Raw genomic sequence first — 23,133 nt, 5'->3', positions numbered from 1 at the left:
CAGAAAGGGGAACGAGGTGTAAAAACATTAGCAAAGGCAAACAAAATCTTTCAATAAGACAAAGGGGAAAAATAGTCAATCAATAATAAAAGATCGTGACCATTAATATTCATTCTTAAGCACCTAACAAACATATCCACAATCAAATAACTATTGCATTAAATATGTATATTTACATCAGTAAGCAGCAAAAGTAACCATGGCAAGGCCTCATGATGATTCTCTTGTGAAAACATTGCTGCTAGAACCTCATTACAAAAACTAATAGGCAAACAGCTAAAATGCTATCGAGTGCAAACAGTATATGCAATCGCTCCGGATGCTGAATCCCCTACTTATTTAGATTCCTGGAAATTCTCAAAGACAATATAAAAACTCCAACACTTTTGTAACATTGTACTATTGTCACTCCTTTAAATTCTACAATTATGTAAAAATTGAAAAAAAAAATTACTGTCTAGAGACTGAACACACAATCTATCAGTCCCTAACTCTACAACAGTTCTGATGGATTTCAAGAAGCCTAGGTGAGTAGGTTCAGAAACTCAATTTTAAAAACAGGATTGCACTGAAGAATAAAAGGTCAGAACTAAGAGAAATCTGATAACTGATAATCAGAAGTTCAGATGCATGCAATATACTGGTTGAAGGTCTAATTTATCGCCAATAATAACTTCACAAAAGATGAACCTGATCCAATATCTAGATTTCCAGAAGAGTTCTATGGAGAATAGAACTCTTGATTAGGGTATCCAGATCAAGGGAGAGATTTCAGACCCTTAGAGAAATTAAAACAGTATTGAAGAATGATTAAACAGCAATATAACCAAGCAAAAACAATATATCAGAAGCCAGATTTAAAAGGAGAGTTATATTCTAACCTGTGGATCTGAAACAGGGTTAAACAGTAGGTAGTAGCAATAATAGCAAGTTCAAGAACTTAAGAGTACTAACAGAATAAGACTGTTGAATAATTAACAAAATCAGATTTTGAAAACTGATATCAACATAATATCAGATGCTAATTGTGATTATATATTCCGATCTGAAAAACTTAATTCAAAACTAAAGATATCAAAGAGTTTTAGTTGCAGAAGGAACTGACAAAACAGATCACAGATTGGATCTTAAAACAAAGAACAGAAAACATAAGCACTGTGACTGCAGAATATAAAACCAGACCAAATACCCAGTGAAATCTGAGGGAATAATACCAGATTCAATCCAATAACATACGCAGGAAAATAAGATTTAACAGTGAAGGAAAGAGTAGAAGAAATGAAGAACAGAGTAAGAGGATATGACCAGGCCTCTCACCTGGCCTTACTAGAATCCCATCAGCAGTATTGGAGTCTCACCAATAGGGTAGCTGAATCTCACAACCAATTCTGAGTCCAACAGAAAAAACAGCAAAACTCCATCATCATTCAAAAATAAAAATCGCTGGGAGCGCAATGGCTCCTACAAAATATATATAGAGTTGAGTGTTTTTATCGCATACTCTATGTAGGAAGTAGTGTCTTAAGTAGAAGACATAAAGAAAGAAAGGAAAAAGAAACTCTCCAAACCTTGGGGAAGGAATTGGAGTGTTTGAACCTATCTAAACTATAATAAGGAAAGAAGATAAAACAGACTCTAACAAATTAAAACTCTTACCTGTATCCAATTAACTAGCGTAGTAATAGGGGTATAAGGGTAGAATTGTCCTTAGGGTTTCTTTAATGTTTGCCCTAGGGGCACTATTGTACTTGTACCTCATCTTACTCTATTATAAATAAAGCCTGGCTGGTGTCTCATTGACACAAGTCAGATTTCCCCAATCAACATGATATCAGAGCAGGGATGATGCAAGGCATCCACCAGCCAATAGGCCATCACGCCTATTCTCCAAAAGTCACTGTGCAGGCCCAAGCCCAAGTCCAAGACCAGAACCACCGCCTAGCCTGACCTGGTTCAGATCCAGCCATCCTCAGTCAAATTGTGGATTCCTGGAACAGTTAAATTCTGGCAGATTCTTTGTGCCTTTTCAAATTCCAAGGCAGTATTAAGTATCACTTTGGTTCTCATAGGTTCTAGTGCTTGACTTTTTGTATTCCAATGCTTATTTAAGAGTCCTTTCATGTTTCTAAGTAAAAGTCTAATAGTCCCTAGTTATATCTTTGTTGTGGAATTCCTAACTATCATTTATTGTCTTTGATGTAATTAAGGTGCGCTTTTAGCCTCCCTCTCCCTATATAAGAGAACTAAGGGTGTCAAAACAAAACCGAAACCGTTTACTGAAATCGAACCGAACCATTTAAGCCGGAACCGGCAGACCGTTTAAATAAATGGTCTGGTTATGGTTTCAGAAATGCCACCGTCTAGCTAAACGGTTCGGTCCGGTTTTAACCGATTAATCCAACGGTTTCAGGCCGTTTAATCCAATTACAACCGATTATAACCGTTTAAATCAAACATCAAAAGATTCAAAACCTAGCAATAGCAACTACTAAGTACTAACCACTAAGTCACTAACTCACTAAGTCATGTTTCTTCAATAAATGATTTCTGTTTTTCAAAAAATAAAAACTAATAACTTCATAATTAATAACTAATTACAAATAACTATTTAGTATTATTAGATAGAAGGTAAACCGTGTTCTACCCCAAAAAAAAAAAGGGTAAACAGTGATTGAAGGTACAACACTTTCATGGAATCCATCGTCCATTGAAGGTATTTACTAATTAAAAGAGATGCACTACAGGCTACAACCCATTTTCTATTAAAAAATGCAGAAGGTTTGGTTTGAAAATTATTAAACTATTTAGTAAATCAGGGATGTTATTCATAATCAGCTAACCCAAACCGTGTAAACCATTTAACCGAAAATCGTGTAAAACCGTGCATAACCATTTAACCGAAACCGTTTACTAAATGGTTGTGGTTTTGGATATGCAACCGTTTAGCTAAATGGTCTGGTTATGGTTTCTACCCTCAAGCAGTCAAAACCGAACCGAACCGAACCGTTTAACCGAAACCGGACCGTTTAACACCCTTAAAGAGAACCTATGAGCCTCTCTTGGCAACCATGAATTGAAAACAAATTGCTCTCTTTGAGAACTCTTGCTTATGAACTCAAGTGGCCAAAAGTGGATCTCTTTTGGTGTGCCTAGGTGGGACTCCTAGGGTGGGCAACTTGTGGGACTCTCTCTCTCTCTCTCCCATCACCAGTACAGCCCTCGGTGCTACTTTCCTAGATCACCAAGGGTATTTGATCCTTTAACTTTCGTCTTTAATGTCTCTCAGTCTTTTTTTACCTTAAACTTTTGATCTCATGGTCTGAGAGACTTCTTCAGATTTCACAGGGACTAATCCCTGCTTTTTGGTTATCGATTTTCACAGGGCCAACCCTGTATGTCGACTTTACAAGATCAATCTCAAAATTCTCGCTGATCATACATGGGGCCAATCCCTGATTTTTCTCAATTTCACAGGGCCAATCCCTGGTTGTCGACCTCAGCGTCAAAACCCTATGAGATCGATTTCTTCATGCTCCCTTGTTGCAGCTGGTTCTGCATGTGATTGTTATTGGTGACTCTCTTCAGAGTGTGATTGTTGTTGGTGACTTTCTTCTGAGTGTGATTATTGTTGGTGACTCTCCTCCTCACATGGAATACTTCTTGGACTGGTAACGATGTCTGATATTTCTACTGCATCAACTGGAATTGAAGGGATGAATTGCGGTGATTTTCCTTCACTCCCTGTGAGCTCCATCAAACTAGATGGGAGTAATTATTTGATGTGATCTCGTTTGTGCTACTCATCTATTGATTCCTGTGGTTATTCCGGGTATCTCACAGGAGAGACAGAAAAACCGACCACTGCCGGTTCTACTCAGAAGAAGTGGAGTTCAAATAATTCGTTTGTGATGTCGTAGTCGTTTCTCATCAACTTTATGCAGCCCCATATTGCTCGGGGTTATCTTCTTCTAGATATTGCTGCTAAAATTTGGAAAGCTGCCCAGGATACCTATTCCCAGGTAGGGAAGGATGCCCAAGTCTATGAGTTGCGTTTTAAGAAAATTCATGAGAAGAAGCAAACGGAACTCACTTTGTCACAGTATTATTCTGAATTATGTAGTCTGTGGCAGGAGTTAAACTTTTATGGAGAGTTCCAGGCTACTTGTTCAACTGATGCAACCAACTTTAAGAAACGTGCGAGTAAGCTCCGGGTTTCTGATTTTCTGGCTGGTCTTAACTTTGAGTACACTCAGATTCGTGCTCAAGTTCTAAGTCGCGATCCCTTTCCTTCTTTGGAGCAATCCGAGTCCTTGATTCAATTGGAAGAAAGCAGTCGCATTGCTATGCTATAGCCTACTACTTAGGAGCGCTCAACTCTCTATTCTAGTACTGGGTCACAACCCCGTGATGGTCTTACTCGTATAGGTGATCGTTCCTCTTCTTCTGATAAGGAACCTGCCAAATGTAACTATTATGGTAAGGAGTGTTATACCAAAGATTTTTGTTGGAAGCTTCATGACCGCCCTGCCAATTCTACTGGGCGGGGCCGTGGTAGAGGTCGTTCCAATCAGTCCCATGCACATCACACAGAGACATCTGACACTACACCTACCAGTGCTGGTTCTTCTCTTTCCCAGAACGAGTTGCTTACACTCAACGTCTAATGACCAAGCTGGAACCATCCCAGCCTTCTGCCAGCTCCTTCTACCATTATTCATTCTGACTCCAATCTTGCTTGTTCAGGCATCCAATTCGGTAGTCATTGTGCATCAGTCATGCCCCATCCTTGGATCATTGACTCTAGTGTCACTGACCACATGACTGGTTCATCAAGTTTATTCTTTCGGTATACTTCCTATTCTGGTAAAGACAAGGTTTGGGTTGTTGATGATTCCCTTTCCTCTGTTTCTGGGAAGCGTTCCATTTGTTGTTCCTCTTCTTCATCTTTATCTTCAATTTTACATGTCCCTAATTTTTCTACTAATCTTTTATACATTAGTAGCATCACTGCCAATTTGAATTGTAAAGTCACCTTTTAACCTTCTCATTGTGTTTTTCAGGACCTAGTGACAGGGAGAACGATTGGTTGTGGTTGAGTACAAGGTGGTTTGTATCTGCTTGGGGATGATCTCTCTCTTTAGTTTCTACTACTTCTGGTCAGGCTCATCAAACGGATTCCTCTTCCCCTACTTTATTTGAGTTGCTACATTGGCACAAGCGTTTAGGTCATCCCCCATGGGGACTATAGCTAGGGTTTTTCCTTCTTTATTTCAGCAATGTAATTCGAGTGCTTTTTTCTGTGAGGCTTGTGTTTTAGCCAAACAAACTCGAAATGTTTACCCCAGTTTAAATAATAAAAGTGCTACTCCTTTTACTTTATTTCACTTTGATGTATGGGGTCCTGCCTGATGCAGATTCATCATCAAATAGGGCTTGTTTCATTGGGAATAAGTGTAGGGTTGGGATATATATATGTTGGGCCTTTGTTCCCAAGGGTTTTTTATGTATTAGGCCACTTTAGTGGGCCTGAAATAGGGGTATGTAGGTTGCATACGGGATTAACCCAATACTTAGTTTTTATTTCGTGTTTTTAATTGAACCGGTTTAAATTGGTTGCATCCAATTGGTTCAATTGGTCTAATTTAAGTAAAGTGATCCTATTGGCTAAGAGGTTCTTATATCCTATTGGCTACTAGGGAATCTTCTTTATTTTAAGTAGTTTAAGTTGTTTTAAGTCATTAGGACTCTATTTTGAGTCTATTTGAGTTTCCTAGTCAGTTAAGTTGCCTAATAGGTTAGGGATAAGTTAGGCCATTCCTTTTTAGTGTCTAAGTCTATTTTTGAGTCTTCTATATAAGTTTGTAAGGGAGGCCAGCATTGGACACGAATTTGATTAATGAAAAAGCTTTTGTTTGCGCCATAGTCTCTTCGCTCTTCTGTTGAGTGAACCTGTTGTGAGTAATATCAAGGCTACCTTGTGGGTAATATCAAGGTGAAGGGATTGGTGGACTCCAATCAATTCCTTACATCTTGTAGATCGGGAGGTCCTTCTTCTAGTTCTTCAAAGCTGCTACCATTGAAGATTTAATCTTTCAAGTAAGTAGTTTATTAATTCAGCATTTAACCTTCTTCTTCTAATCCTCTAACCTAAGCTCCATCTACTCCTATTATCACCCCTTCCATTAATCCATAGATCCATTAGAACCCTAAAACCCTAAATCCAATTTTGCCCTAAATTGCAGAATTTTGTAACTCATCCAAACCCTAACTTCTTTATACCAAAATAACCCCCTAGACCTGCCCATTAATACCCTATAAACCTCTTCCTAAAATCTGCCCCTAAACCCTAGATCTTACAAACAGTCCATTTTCATAAGGCATCCTACCCAAAACCCTAAAATTCAATTCTACCCATAATTACAGAATTGCAAAACTCATCCAAATCCTAACCTTTTTATACCATATTGACCCCCTAGACCTGCCCATTAATACCCTATAAACCCATTTCCCAATATCCAACCCAAACCCTAGGAATTGACCTAAATCCTAGTGCTGTCCATTCGAACCAGCAGCCCCTTTTGTTATTTGATCCTGTTGTTTGGCTCCTAGTAGGTCTCCTACCTATCTAGGACTACATTAAGTGGTATCAGAGATATGGCGGAGGGAAGCTCCAACCAAGCCTTGAAAGACCCACCTCCCTTCGTTTTCAAGACCCAAGTTCGTCCACCCAATGGGAGCACAGCCATCTTAGTTGTTGATGAGAGGAGACGTAACAACATTATTTCACAATCCGTGGTGGATATGTTGTCCCAATCAGGAGAGATTTGCATCGAGCCTACAGGTAAAGTCTGTGTTGAATTTGGGTGTTCTTCATATTATGATGGTGCTTGGTGTAAGCCGGTACCATCTCCAAGGAGCTTTATTGCAGTAGGTTGCAATTGGTTGGACGAGCGACAAGGTTGGATTGAACCGGAAAACAACTTGTGTGTCCTACCTGATCGACAGCGTCTATACCATTTGTTTACTCTAAAAGGATTACAACCAAAGGTGACCACATCGACTGTACAGCCACAACGACTGCCGAACATGTCAACTCAAATGCAAGTGACATCGACTGTGTTTGAAGTTTCACCTATGGCAGATGCACCAACAAAAGATTCTACTAAAGCGGTTTGCGTTGAAGAGATTCAAGAACCTATAGCTAAAGAAATTCAAGAAGACCAAGCTGCACCAGTAGTTGAGATCATGGTTGAGAAGCTCGGCCATAAAATTGATGTGGAGGTCCAACACACAATGGTAGAAGAAACTACTGAAGAGGGCAAAGTAGACAAGGCTGAGGACATGGAAGATGAAGTGGTGATTGACAACACTCCACAAGAAATCATCGACATCCAAGATGTTGTTCTTGAAGAGGTCGAGCACATAGAGTTTGTTATGCCACTATGGTTCTTTGAAGAGAACGCTCCACGCATTGAAGACTTTATCCCCAATGTTCCCGCTTCACCGAAATTCTGTTTGGGGATGGTCAAAGCTACTGATCACATGTTGATTCCCCCTCATCACTACAAAATTCGAGGACGAATTTTTTCAAGTTGGGGAGAGTTGATGCAGATTCATCATCAAATAGGGCTTGTTTCATTGGGAATAAGGGTAGGGTTGGGACATATATATGTTGGGCCTTTGTTCCCAAGGGGTTTTTTATGTATTAGGCCACTTTAGTGGGCCTGAAATAGGGGTATATAGGTTGCATACGGGATTAGCCCAATTCTTAGTTTTTATTTTGTGTTTTTAGTTGAACCGGTTTAAATTGGTTGCATCCAATTGGTTCAATTGGTCTAATTTAAGTGAAGTGATCCTATTGGCTAAGAGGTTCTTATATCCTATTGGCTACTAGGGAATCTTCTTTATTTTAAGTAGTTTAAGTTGTTTTAAGTCATTAGGACTCTATTTTGAGTCTATTAGAGTTTCCTAGTCAGTTTAAGTTGCCTAATAGGTTAGGGATAAGGTTAGGCCATTCCTTTTTAGTGTCTAAGTCTATTTTTGAGTCTTCTATAGAAGTTTGTAAGGGAGGCCAGCATTGTACACGAATTTGATTAATGAAAAAGCTTTTGTTTGCTGCCATAGCTGCTGCTCTGCTCTGTTGAGTGAACCTTGTGAGTAATATCAAGGCTACCTTGTGGGTAATATCAAGGTGAAGGGATTGGTGGACTCCGATCGACTCCTTGCATCTTGTAGATCGGGAGGTCCTTCTTCTAGTTCTTCAAAGCTGCTACCATTGAAGATTTAATCTTTCAAGTAAGTAGTTTATTAATTCAGCATTTAACCTTCTTCTTCTAATCCTCTAACCTAAGCTCCATCTACTCCTATTATCACCCTTTCCATTAATCCATAGATCCATTAGAACCCTAAAACCCTAAATCCAATTTTGCCCTAAATTGCAGAATTTTGTAACTCATCCAAACCCTAACTTCTTTATACCAAAATAACCCCCTAGACCTGCCCATTAATACCCTATAAACCTCTTTCCTAAAATCTGCCCCTAAACCCTAGATCTTACAAACAGTCCATTTTCATAAGACATCCTACCCAAAACCCTAAAATTCAATTCTGCCCATAATTACAGAATTTCAAAACTCATCCAAATCCTAACCTTTTTATACCATATTGACCCCCTAGACCTGCCCATTAATACCCTATCAACCCCTTTCCCAATATCCAACCCAAACCCTAGGAATTGACCTAAATCCTAGTGCTGTCCATTCGAACCAGCAGCCCCTTTTGTTATTTGATCCTGTTGTTTGGCTCCTAGTAGGTCTCCTACCTATCTAGGACTACATTACTGCCCGTTGTGTTTCCATCTCTAGCTACCGCTGGTTTGTAATGTTCATTGACTATGACTGTCATTCCCACAAAACTTGGATCTATCTAATGAGGAATAAAAGTGAGGTTTTAGCTTTCAATTCTTCCACCTCATTGTTCAGACACAGTTCAATGCTAAGATTTAGGTCCTTCGCAGCGATAATGGCCAGGAATATACGGATGGCTCATTCCAATCATATCTTGCCACTCACAGTATTCTACATCAGACTAGTTGTTTTGACACACCTGCCCAAAATGGTGTGGCTGAACGCAAGAACCGTCACCTTTTAGAAGTTGCACGTTCCATGTTATTTGAGACGCACGATCCGCCTCAGTACTAGAGTGATGCAGTCTTGACTGCTGCCTATTATATCAACTGGACGCCCTCTCAGGTCTTTGCATTCCATTCTCCGCTTGATGTTCTTCAGGGGTCTTCTTCCTTTACTGTTTCTCCCAAGGTTTTTGGTTGCATTTGCTATGCCCACAATCATCTTCCTCACGATAAGCTTGATCCTTGTGGCCTTCGGTGCTTTTTTATTGGTAACTTGTTACTCAAAAAAGCAAGTGCTACCATCCACCTTCCCGGCGCTTATTTGTCATTATGGATGTGGTTTTTCATGAATCTGCAGCCAACTACCCTGTGGCACCTCTTTAGGGGGAAATTTCTACTACTTGGGAAGATGTGCCACCTCTCCAATCCTCACTGAACATGCCTCCATCATTGCCAGATACTCTACATGACAACGTTCAAGGGGAGAATGCTACTAGACCACCAGGACTAGATTTGTGTGTTTACATAAGATCTCGTAAACAACAAACAAATACCACTACCAATCGACCTCTCTTGATCCAGGTTCGACTTCAGTTCCCCTTGCTTCACTTGCTCCTTCTGATAATATTCTTCCCTCTAGTGTTATCGATCCTTCACTTGACCCATCCCTGGATTTACCCATTGTTGTCTGCAAAGGTAAATGGTCTTGTACTCAACATCCCATATATCAGGTTGCTTCTAATAGTTCACCTTCTCCTCCCTATCATACTTTTGTGTCTTCTTTGTCTTCTGTCTCTATTCCTCAAAATTGGTAAGAAGCTCTTGCAAACCCACGGTGGAAGTCAGCTGTGGTTGAAGAGATGCAGGCATTGGGAAAAAATGACACTTCGGATTAGTTAGTCTTCCTCCTTAAAAGAAAACTGTCAGTTGCAAGTGGGTTTCCATAATGAAGCAAAAAGCTGATGGCACAGTGGATTGCTATAAAGCCAGGCTTGTTGCCAGGGGATTTACCCAAACTTATGGGATAGACTATCAAGAGACCTTTGCCCTAGTTGCAAAGATGAACACTATTCATGTCATCCTTTCTTGTGCAATAAATCTAGGATGGGAACTACTACAACTTGATGTCAAGAATGCATTTCTTCACGGTGAACTTGAAGAAGAGGTCTATATCGAGATTTCCCCAGGTTTTGCACGTCATAAAATTCAAGGAAGGTATGTAAACTGAAACGTGTTATGTATGGGTTAAAACTATTCCCCATGCTTTGGGGGATTTCACAAGGCTATGGTATCTTTTGCCTACACCCAAAGCAATGTTGATCACACATTATTCATTAAGTGATCTAGCGGTAAAATTGCACTCTTCATTCTATATGTTGATGATATTGTCGTTATAGGAGATGATACCGCAGAAATTTCTCTCCTCAAGGAATATTTGGGCAAGGAATTTGAAATTAAAGATCCAGGTAAGCTACGTTATTTTCTTGGCATTGAAGTTGCTCGATCTACTAGAGGAATTTTCTTATCTTAACGCAAATATATCCTTGATCTTCTATCAGAGACTGGTATGTTAAGGTGCAAGCCTGCAGATACTCCTCTTGATGCTAATACCAATCTTGTGAACAAAGATGGTGAACCAGTGGATAAAGGATGATACCAGAGCTGGTTGGGAGTTTAATTTACCTCTCATACTTGTCCAAACATTGCTCATGCCGTTAGTCTGCTAAGCCATTACATGCATGATCCATACTCCTCTCATATGGAAGTTGTATTCCATATTCTTCGTTATCTGAAGTCAGCTCCAAGACGAGGGGTTCTTTACTCAACTCATGATCATCTACAAGTCAAAGCGTTCATAGATGCAAATTGGGCTGGTTCTCCGAATGACTGCAGGTCTACATCTGGCTATGGTACGTTCATAGGGGGAAACTTGGTTACTTGAAGAAGCAAGAAGTAGGCTGTTGTAGTTCGATCACGCTCTGAAACAAAGTTTCAAGCTATGGCCCATGGTATTTGTGAATTTTTGTGGCTCAAAAGTCTCGTAATGGATCTGGCTGTTCATGTTACTCTTCCTATGATGGTATATTGTGATACCAAATCAGCCATCAGTATTGCTCATAATCTAGTTCTGCATGACCAGACGAAGCATGAGGAGATCGATCGTGACTTCATAAAGGAAAAGCTGGACTCAGGTCTTATTTGTGTTCCTTTTGTCAAGTCTGGAGACTAATAGGCTGATGTGTTTACCAAAGGTCTTAGTAGTTCTGGTTTTCATCCTATTATATGCAAGTTGGGCATGTGTGACATTGATGCACCAACTTGAGGGGGAGTATTGTAATATGGGTATAAGGGTTGAATTGTCCTTGGGGTTTCTTTAGTGTTTGCCCTAGGGGCAATATTGTACTTGTACCTCATCTTATTCTATTATAAATAAAGCATGGCTGGTGTCTCATTGAAACAAGTCAGATTTCCCCAATCCACAACTAGATAACCAAGATAACCAAAAAAAAAATTTATAAGTCTATGTAGCCCATCATTTCAGCTGTTTTTTAGTGATCCAAGAAAAAAAAAAACCAAGCATGGGCTTGGTCTGAACCAAAAGAGCTTGGTCCAATGAAGAACAAATTGGCTGGGTCAAGGCTGAGTTAAATCAGTTACAGCATTGAGTTAACAGCTGAGTCACTGACTTAGTGTTTCAAGAGTGCTTCAAGTTCTTCTTCTTCTTCCTTCGGTACTTTTTAGTGCACCTATCTTGATGCTCTTGAAACTGATACGCATCAATTTCCTTCCCCCCCCCCCCCCCCCACCTCTTAAATAAATTTCAGCCCTTCCCAAAAATTTTTCTCTCTAGAAAAGAGGAGATGAACAAGAGGCCACGCAAAACATAATAACAGCTCAATAATAAAGAAGAAAAGGCTTCTAGTCAGTTATGAATACAAACTCTTAGTGTTTAATCCAGTTGGCCCAATTAGATCAAATTCCATCTGTGTGACCCTTGCGCGCTCTCTGCAACCTCAATTGAATTTCTTTTTCCTAAAAATTAATCCAGTTGAAGTATTGAATTCATTCTTTTTTAAACCCATCATTAGGCAAAAAAAAAAAAAAAACAACAACAAAACGAACACACCAACCCGGCATCCCTAATTTGTAGGATTCACCAAGTTTAAGTCCCAATTCAGAGGTATCGCATAAATGTCCTACATAACATGTATTTGCATCTGACCCATAATTATGAAGCAGATTGAAAATTGGAACAGGATATATGTTCATAATTCATACATCTGTTTGTGAGTTAGTACTATAGATTGGATAGTCACATAGCAAAAAGAATAATAGGTGAAAAGCTGCAGACCAGACCTCCATCATCCTAAGATTTCGATGGTTGCCTCCCTGACTGCCATTTTCAACTCGCGGAACACAAAACTGGTAGCCATTACGGATCCAAATGGGAATGGCGATAGAGAGGCATGCAACCATGAGAGGGATGGTCAAAGCCAAGCCAAGTAAAACTGATGATTTGCTGCAGAGGTAAATGCAGAAGCATACACATCAGCAAGTGGAACAGAATGAATAAAGAAGCAGGTACTAGTATAAATTGAACAATAGGTCTACAAACTCACACCACATAAGATAAGCCATGAATATAGGAGATAACAAGAACTAACTGGAGATCTTACATTAAGCAAATGAAATATAAAAATCATTGAGTTTCCAAATATATTTTTCTGTTTCCTTTCTGAAAACTATATTTCCATTAACAGGAGAATTGAAACATGAAAGAGGTCCACAACAAGTCTGGAGAATTATTAAGGCAAAAATCAAATGAACTATAGTACAAATGAATTAATCATCTATACTTTTACCTGTACTGATTTTCCCTATTTAATCTACCACTTTTCAATTCCTCAATTGCTGTTGTTGCTGGTTGACTAGATCTTAGTAATCCTTTGCTAATATTTCTGTTATTTGTTGGGTTGAACTCTTCGCTTTCCTATTTGCTTTACGTTTTTTGCTCTTGTTTATAATCGGATATTTTGCTGTCCCCTGACCTGCTAACTTATAGTTCTTTAGATACCATACTTTTTCTGAATCTTAGTTTATTTTGTTTTGATAGCTGCTGAATCTGTTTCTGTAAGTTGATTATATATTAATCATTAGATCTCATCTCATTAGCACATTTCTACTTTATTTGTATAGTGTATATAAGTTTATTTGTGACCAGCTGTAGCGTTAACTTTTCATTATGTCATGTTGTAATATCTGCTCCTCATAAAAACAATAATCTGATTTATCTGATTTACTTGTTTTACTTTGCTTTACTTTATCATCATTAGTTGTATAGTGTCAACACGAAGCTACCAGCCTTGTGCATTGCTTTACTTGATTATGCACCACTTTGCCTACATATTGTGTGCCTTTTGATGCATTAAGTGTGTCCTTCCCTCTCATCACTTTATATTTACTTTTCTAGTTTTATACATAGAGTATCTATTCTATATAGAGGTGCGTCAGGTTGGCAGCCGGCACTTTAATATATTCCGCCAATCACCTTTTTCATGGATCCTTTTGCTTTTTGATTCCTTTTTCTCTTTATCTCATGTCTCTACGTCCTCTTTTTACTAGGGCGTCCCCCATAAGCGACGCACCGTATCGAGGCCCAAGTGCGGTGATAAGTAGTCAAGGGCAAGTGAGAGGAAGTTTGTCAGCCCAGAACGTAGGATTAGACTAGCTTCCTGGAATTGGATCATTAACGGGTAAGAGCCTGGAATTGGTAGATGTCATGGAGAGACGAAGAATTAATATCACTTGTATCCAAGAGACAAGATAGAAGGGAAACAAAACTAAGATGTTGGATGACTTCAAATTTTGGTACTCGGGAGACCACAGTAACAGAGGCGGTGTGGGCATCATAGTGGACAAAGATCTACAGAACGACGTAGTAGAGGTCAAAAGATTGGGAGACAGAATTATGTATGTCCATCAAACTAGTACTGGAGAAAGAGTTTGTCAATATTGTTTGTGCTTATGCACCCCAAGTAGGATTGGACAAAAGTAGTAAGCGCCTTTTGGGAACTCATAGATGATTTAATGCAGGGTTTTGGCCAGGATGAATCGATTATCATTAGAGGTGACTTGATCAGACATGTTGGGAGTGACCGTAGAGGTTATGAAGGGGTCCATGGAGGTTTTGGGATTGAGGAGAGGAATGAGGAAGGGACCTCAATCCTAGACTTTGCGGTAGTTTATGATCTTCCCATCGTGAACACCTTCTATGGAAAAAGAGAGGAGCACTTAGTTACCTATAAAAGTGGAAACCATGCCAGCCAAATAGACTTCTTCCTTGCAAGAACGACAGATAGAACGGTGTGTAAGGACTGTAAGGTTATCCCTGAGGAGAGCTTAACCACCCAACATAGACTGGTGGTCCTGGATATGTACCTTAGTGTACAGAAGAGTAGGAGGAAGGAACCTATGTATCCTAAGAATCTAAGATAAGGTAGTGGAGATTAAAGGGGGAGTCTCTAAGGACTTCTACTGATATTGTGGTCAAACAAGGAAAGTGGAACTTTCAGGGAGACACCAATGTGATGTGGAACGAGATGATGACATGTATTAAGAAGGCGGCCAAAGATGTGCTAGGAGAAGCGAGGGTAGTCGATAGGCCCCTAGGGAGACTTGGTGGTGGAATGATGAGGTCCAAGTAGCCATTAAAACCAAGAAAGAGTGTTTTAAGACTTGGCAAAGGACAAAAGAAACAGAGGATAAAAAGAAATATAATGATGCAAGAAATGAAGCTAGGAAGATAGTGGGGTTGGTTATGGCAAAGAAATATGAGGATTTTTATACCAGCCTAAACACTAAAGAAGGAGAAAAAGCTATTTATAAGATAGCTAAGATGAGAGAAAGGAAGAGTAGAGATTTTGATCAGGTGAGGTGCATCAAGAGTGTTGGTGAGAGATGAGGACATTGTGAAGAGATGGGATGAGTATATCTGTGACCTTCTAAATGGAGATAATTCGAGTAGAAATGACCTGAACGATTACATTTTTCAGCAAGACACCACACGTCAAAGATACATAAGAAATTTTAGTGTGGCGGAAATTAAAGAAGCCTTAAGAAAGATGAAAACAGGCAAGACCCCAGGCCCAGATGAGATTCAAATAGAAGTGTGGAAAACCCTTGGAAGCTGTGGGGTTTCTTGGTTAACCAATCTGTTTAACAGGATTTTGAACACAAGGAACATGCCAGATGAATGGCGGAGAAGAATTGTAGTCCCAATCTACAAAAAAAAAAAGTGAGATCCAAAGTTGCAACAGCTATAGAAGCATTAAGCTTATGAGTCACACTATGAAACTATGGGAGAAGGTTATTGAAGCCCGTATAAGAAGAGAGACTCATTTCTCAGTGAACCAATTTGGCTTTATGGCAAGTAGATCCACGACAGAAGCTATCTACTTATTGAGGAGGCTCATGGAAAGATATAGAGACAGCAAGAAGGATCTTCATATGGTCTTTATTGACTTGGAAAAAGCTTATGACCGAGTTCCTAGAGATTTAATCCAGCGTGCCCTGAGGAGAGGAATTTCTAGCAAATATGTGGATGTTATTAAAGATATGTATGATAGCGTGGTGACTAGTGTGAGATCTGTGGGAGGTTAGGGAAAGGAATTCCCAATTACGATTGGGTTACGCCAGGGATCAGCCTTAAGCTCTCATACATTTGTGCTCATCATAGACGAACTAACGAAGAACATTCAAGACAAGATCCCGTGGTGTATGCTCTTCACTGATGATAACGTTTTGGTGAATAAGATAAAAGAAGGGATTAATTCTAAGTTAGAGCTTTGGAGATCAACCTTAGAAACAAGAGGCTTTAAGATTAGTAAAACAAAGACGGAGTAAATGATGTGTAATTCTAGTCGTACTGTGATGGATATTGATATGGTGCGAATTGAGGATAGAGAGATACCACAAAGTGACTATTTTAGATATCTGGGATCAATCATAAGTAAAGAAGGTGGCATAGAGGATGATGTTTCACAGAGAATTAAAGAAGGATGGATGAAGCGGAGAGGTGTGTCTGGAGTGTTGTGTGACCAACGTATTCTTTTAAAGCTTAAAGGAAAGTTCTATAGAACTGTTGCTCGACCCGCTACGATGTATGGGGCAGAATGCTCGACAGTTAACAAGTGTCATACTGATAAGCTTTGTGTAGCAAAGATGAGGATGTTAAGATGGATGTGTGGAAAAACAAAGAAGGACAAAGTACGGAATGAATGTATTAGAGCGGATGTGGGAGTTGCCCCGATCAGTGACAAGCTCCGAGAGAGTCGTTTAAGGTGGTATGGTCATATTCAATGAATGCCTGGGGATGCCACAGTAAGGAGGAGTGATATGATCCCGATTGAAGGAACTAAAAGAGCTAGGGGCAGGCCTAAAATGACCATAGGAGAAGTGGAGAGGAAGACATGCACAGCCTAGGTCTTGTACCAAGTATGACCTCGGATAGGGCCTATTGGAGGGTAAGGATCCAGGTAGCAGACCCCATTTAGCTGAGATTCTCCTGTCGTGCTGGGTTGGGCTTCTCTCCTCTTACTATCTTTCATCTTTCATATTGCATCTTTCATTTGTCATTTTCCACGTTCCATTTCTCTTCTCTGTCCTCATTTTCCATTTCATCCTTAATATTGCATCCCTCTTATGGTAGAACTTAGTTCTCCTTTGTTGTGTTTGGATCCATGTAGCCGACCCCATTAAGTTGGGATAAGGCTTAGTTTATTGTTGTTGTTGTTGTACTGTTTACATGTACTAATCATGAAATTAATTTAAAAAATTTATTGCCATGCAAAAAGTCAAAATGGATACCATATGGGTATATCTCAAAGAATTGACTCACTTGGTTACATCATATCTATGAGAGAGAAGACAGAAGGACAAAATACAGCACTCAACAGAAAAAAGGACTATGATAGTGGAGTAACAAGGGAAAACCTTCGAAGTTAAGAGAGGATAATGAACACATGGATCACAGCATCATTCCAACTCAACTATTGCAACATGGCATGAATCATTCTCTTCATAGGGCATGGGCATAAGCTTGATGAATTACATCACAATCACAAAATTTAAGATGAGAATCATACCTCAAGAAGGAAAGAAGCAAGCCAACGCCGGTACTCAACAACCAAGCAATGAAACCATACTGAAGATTTGCAGCAAATTACAAACACCATAGATGGTTAAACAAAAAAAATTAAATGAACAGAACACTGTGATGCATGAAACTCCGATGCATTGAAGTAAAAGCAAAATAACAAAAACAGTAAGCCAAATGTAATGCAAACTTAAATACAAACATAGTTACACAGATTCTGCTAAACCATACAAGAACAGGCAGCCCAAACATCCAAACTGTTTATTCATGTATCCATATTGCATAGAGAGAAGGAAAATACTTATATAAACGGGCAAGGTAAGACACAAACCCATGATCCCTAATATAATATAGAAAGAATGACTATCATACCACCAATCCAAAAACCTACTTGTTCTATACGCGTAACTCTTATATATGTGTTGAGATAGGCTAAATTATCCGATAGGGGTAATTTAGTCCTTGGTTTTATTGTTTTTATCTTTTATTTTTTATTTCCTTTTCTGTAATTCTTCCCCTTGACCGATCTCTATTTGGGATTCCTAGTTGTAATGGGAATTCCTAATAGGAATAGGCAAGGGGGGCATTCCTATTTTGAGTCATTCCTACTTTGATTAGGAATAAGTTGTATTCCTACTTTGAGTAGGAATAAGTTGTAATTCTGCATTATTATAAATCAAGGGGCTGGGTGATCAATTAAGACATTCAAGCCATGCCATATTTCTGGTTTTGCTAACATGGTATCAGAGCCTATTTCTCTGATCTAGGTTACAAAACTTCCCCCCTCATCTCTCCCCTCCATCGTTTTCCTCCTCCTCCATCTTCTTCCTTTATTTTTCTCTTTGCTTAAGGGCAGCACTGCTGAGGCAATCAGATGATCTAGCTGCTGCCCTCTACATACCTCAATTTATGTCCCACAAGTTTAATTAATCATTTACAATAGCTGCTGCCCCTTCTACTCTGCGATTTTTTGGAAGTTCCAGCTTTGAAGATCAGACCTATTTCTTATTGGAGTTTGATTGTTCCCCTTTGGAGGTTCCTATTTCGCACCATTGGACAGCATCTACTACAGCCCTGCATTCAGCATTGAAGCTCTCTTCCCTCAATCGATCTTCCTTTCAGGGTTTTTTTCAAAACCCTGACTTTATCGATTTTGGGTTTTTTGGTTTCGGATATTGCTGATTTTTTGGAGGGTGTGTCTCTCACACCATACACAGTACTCAACAACAGTTTCAGCCTCTTTCCAGTTTTTTGAAGACCCCTAACCCTAATTGATTACCTCTTCCAAGGTTTTTTTCAAAACCCTGCAACTTATCGATTTTTAGGGTTAGGGCTGCTTGTGTTGCTGCTGCCAAGGAGGGTTTCATACCCTATTTTCGGTTGCTGCTTTTGGTATTTTTGCCCCACTTATCACACCATGCCGGACTCTGATGTTACCACTGCTACTTCTGACAGCAATGGTGAGACTAGGTCTGATTTTCTTCCATATGCTACTGCAATAAAGCTTGATGGTACGAACTACTTAATTTGGGCCAGATCTCTATCCTTAACTGTGGCTGGTAGGGGACTCACTGGCCATCTTACTGGCACCACCAAACAGCCTACTGAGGAAGGTGCTGCCCTTACTAAATGGGCTGCCAATGATGCTATGGTAATGTCCTTTGTTCTGAATTCTATGCACACCGACCTTTCTAGCCAGTATCTCCTCCTTGACACTGCTACTCAGATATGGACTGCTGTCAAGGGAACCTATGGTCGGTCAGGTAGTGGTGCTCAGGTTTATGAGTTCAGGAAGACACTCCAAAACACTACTCAGAAGGAGTTATCTGTCACTAAATACTATGCTGCCCTCAAATGCTTATGGCAGCAATTGGATCATTATGCTCGTTTTCAGCCTACTACTACTATAGACATCACTGCCTATCACTCCTATGTGGACCAATTTCGAGTCAATGATTTTCTGGCTGGCCTTAATGATGACTATGATCCTATTCGGGTGCAAGTTCTGGGTCGGGTTCCATTCCCCACTTTAGAGGAAACCTTTTCTTATGTTCACAATGAAGAGACATGCCGGGCTACCATGATGATTGCTCCCAAGGTTGAGCAATCAGCCTTACAGACTACTGGCTCCACTCCTAATCCTTCTTCTGACAGTGTTGCTGCTACTGCTACTACCAAAGAGCCTGTGAAGTGTGATCATTGTCATAAACCATATCACACTAAGGCTCAGTGTTGGAAACTACATGGGAAGCCTGCTAATTTTGAGGTCAAACGTGGTCGTGCTAAGCCTAAAAACAAAGCCAATCACACTGAAAGTGTAGCTCCAACTCCCACTGCTAACATTGGTTTTTCCCAGGAAGAACTCCAGGCTCTCCGGCGTCTGTTGAACACATCCGCTGTCTCTACTACATCTGCTGCCAATTCAGGTTCCTTCTTTGCCCGTACAGGTATTTCCTTTGCTGGTCATTGTGCATCAGTAGTTTTCACTCCATGGATCATAGACTCCGGTGCTACTGATCACATGACAGATTCTTCCAGCCTTTTTCATACATATTCTCCTGCTTCTGGAAAGGATAAAGTCAAAATTGCTGATGGGTCCCTCTCCTCCATCTCAGGGAAAGGATCCATTGGTTGTTCTCCTTCTCTTACACTGTCATCTATGTTGTATATTCCCAAATTTACAATTAACCTTTCCATTAGCAGTATCACCAAATCCCTGAATTGCAAAGTGACATTTTTTCCAACTCACTGTGTTTTTTCAGGAACTGGACTCGGGGAAGACGATTGGATCGGGTAAAGTGCATGGCGGATTGTACCTGCTTGATGGAGATCCTACACCTACCCAGGCTTTACCTTCGGCATCTTTCTCTTCTAAATTACACAAATGGCACTCTAGGCTAGGCCATCCCCCTTTAGGTACTTTATCAACTTTATTTCCAGCATTAGTTAAAGACTGTAATAAGGAAGATTTTTTTTGTGAGCCTTGTGTCTTGGCTAAACAGACACGTTCACATTATCCTATTTCTAATAAAAGATCCTCTTCTTTATTTCACGTTCTTCATACTGATGTGTGGGGTCCTAGTAGGAAAGCTTCCCTGTCTGGACATCAGTGGTATGTCACTTTTATTGACTACTATTCTAGGTTCACTTGGGTCTACCTTATGCACACAAAAAATGAAGTTTTTTCATGTTTTCAGCACTTTCATCAGTTGGTTAAGACCCAATTCAATGCCACTCTTCAAATTTTGAGGAGTGACAATGGGAAAGAGTATATGGAAGATCAGTTCCAAAAATACCTTGTTGCCCATGGAATCCTCCATCAGACCAGCTGTGTTGACACTCTAGCCCAAAATGGTGTGGCTGAGAGGAAAAACCGCCACCTCCAAGGCTCTTATGTTTGCTCGCAATGTCCCTTCCCTTTATTGGTGGGATGTTGTCCTTACTGCAGCCTATTTAATTAATAGGCTGCCCAGTCGGGTTCTTCATTCCAAAGTCCCTATTGAGCTATTACTTGCCTCTTCTTCCTTTATAGTCCCACCTAAGGTATTTGGCTGCATTTGTTATGTCAGGGATACAAGGTCCCCTGGTAAACTTAACCCACGTAGTCTCCGTTGCATTTTCTTGGGTTACTCTGCTACGCAGAAGGGGTACAAATGTTATTACCCTCCATCCCGCAGGACTTTTGTCAGCATGGATGTTGTCTTTCATGAATGTGTTCCATATTATGTGTCCCCACTTCTTCAAGGGGAGAGTGTTAGTGAAGATGTGCTGACTATTGACTCTCCACCTCCACTTCAGTCTGTTTACCACGAGTCTGAACCAATTCGGCCTGCCCCTAGTACTCCCCCTGAGTCAGGGGGAGAGGTTCCTATACAGGGGAGACTATTTCTATTCAAAGGGTGCAATCTACCCCGGTCCAGAGTCCTATCCAGAGGACTATTAGTGAATTTCAGAGGAGGATTGATGACAGTACTGTAAAGACCTATGCAAGGAAACATAAGCAGGTTCAATCAACTGTTGCTCCAATACCCATCCAATTGCCGAACCCGGATCCAGAACCTGCCTCTCCACCTGGTAATGTTCCTTCTCCTGAATTACCTATTACTCTTCGCAAAGGTGTCAGAACTTGCATTCAGCATCCCATATCCCATGTTGTTTCTTATGATTCCCTTTCCCCATCCTTTCGTGCTTTTGTTTCCTCTCTTTCTTCTGTTCGTATTCCTAACAATTGGCAGGAAGCTTTATCAAATGGAAAGTGGAAGGCAGCTATGATGAAAGAAATGGAAGCCTTGAAGAAAAATAACACATGGGAGCTTGTGGTTCTTCCACCTGGGAAGAAAATCATAGGATGTAAATGGGTGTTTGTGGTGAAACAGAAGGTGGATGGCACTGTGGATAGGTATAAGGCACGACTCGAGGCCAAGGGGTTCACTCAGACATACGGCATTGATTACCAAGAAACTTTTGCACCTGTTGCAAAGTTAAATACTGTTCGTGTGTTATTATCTTGTGCAGTCAACCTTGGATGGGATTTGCAGCAGCTAGATGTAAAAAATGCCTTCCTAAATGGAACACTGGATGAGGAGGTGTATATGGACATTCCACCAGGGTTCTCTTGTGACCGAAACCAAGGAAAAGTGTGTAGGCTGAAGCGTGCACTATATGGGCTAAAGCAGTCATCACGAGCATGGTTTGGCCGGTTCCACAAGGCCATGATTTCTGTGGGCTATAAGCAGAGTAATGCTGATCACACACTCTTTATAAAGAGGATTGGTGAAAAACTCACCGTTCTTATAGTCTACGTTGATGACATAGTGGTTACTGGCAATGATGATGATGAGATCAGAAGGTTGAAGACCTTCCTTGGACAAGAATTTGAGATTAAAGATCTAGGGAAACTACGATACTTTCCTGGGATTGAAGTGGCCAGATCTTCTAAGGGCATTTTTCTCTCCCAAAGGAAGTATGTCCTAGACTTATTGATTGAAACCAGGTTGTTAGGCTGCCATCTTTCAAATACTCCTATGGATCCTACTGTTCGACTCAAAGAAAAAGAGGCTGAGCCTGTTGATAAAGGCCGGTACCAAAGACTTGTAGGGAAGCTGATTTATCTCTCACACACTCGTCCTGACATTGTTGTCGCCGTGAGTACTGTGAGTCAGTTTATGCATGATCCCTACTCTTCTCATATGGAGGCTGTTCTTTGTATCTTGCACTATTTGAAGTCAGCTCCTGGAAAATGAATTCTTCTGTCTGCACATGGTCACCTACGGATAGAAGCATACACTACTGTTTGGGCTGGTTCTGCAGATCGCAAGTCTATTTCTGGATATTGCTCCTTTATAGGTGGAAATCTTCTCACATGGCGTAGCAAGAAGCAAAATGTAATTGCTCGTTCTAGTACCGAAGCTGAGTTTCGGGCTATGGCCCAAGGTATTTGTGAGTTACTCTGGCTTAAAGGTTTGCTACAAGAATTTGGTGTTCCTATTCGTCTTCCTATGATGTTGTACTGCGCCAACAAGGCTGCAATCAACATAGCACACAACCCAGTACAGCATGATCGTACCAAGCATGTTGAGGTGGATAGGCATTTCATTAAGGAGAAGTTAGAAGATGGGCTGATTTGTATTCCTTTTGTGACATCCGCTGATCAACTTGCTGATATCTTCACCAAGGGATTGTCTGGGAAATTGTTTCATCCCAATCTAGTTAAGTTGGGTATGATCGATATCTTTGCTCCAACTTGAGGGGGAGTGTTGAGATAGGCTAAATTACCCAATAGGGGTAATTTAGTCCTTGGTTTTATTGTTTTTATCTTTTATTTTTTATTTCCTTTTCTGTAATTTTT

General features: G+C 40.2%; 1 protein-coding gene across 1 annotated transcript in view; it reads right to left on the bottom strand.

Moving 5' to 3' along the window:
• LOC122641750 (calpain-type cysteine protease DEK1-like) overlaps positions 1 to 23,133 on the bottom strand; it is a 70,694-nt gene that overhangs the window by 28,238 nt on the left and 19,323 nt on the right. Inside the window, exons 9-10 of the mRNA XM_043835040.1 lie at positions 17,275 to 17,333; positions 12,485 to 12,650 (exon numbers count right to left, since the gene is read on the bottom strand). Coding sequence (XP_043690975.1) covers positions 12,485 to 12,650; positions 17,275 to 17,333 — 225 coding nt within the window. The remainder of the gene's footprint in view (positions 1 to 12,484; positions 12,651 to 17,274; positions 17,334 to 23,133) is intronic.

This window comes from Telopea speciosissima, chromosome 10, assembly GCF_018873765.1.
Source record: "Telopea speciosissima isolate NSW1024214 ecotype Mountain lineage chromosome 10, Tspe_v1, whole genome shotgun sequence".
NCBI lineage: Eukaryota > Viridiplantae > Streptophyta > Magnoliopsida > Proteales > Proteaceae > Telopea > Telopea speciosissima.
This window is presented reverse-complemented; position numbering and strand designations above follow the sequence as displayed.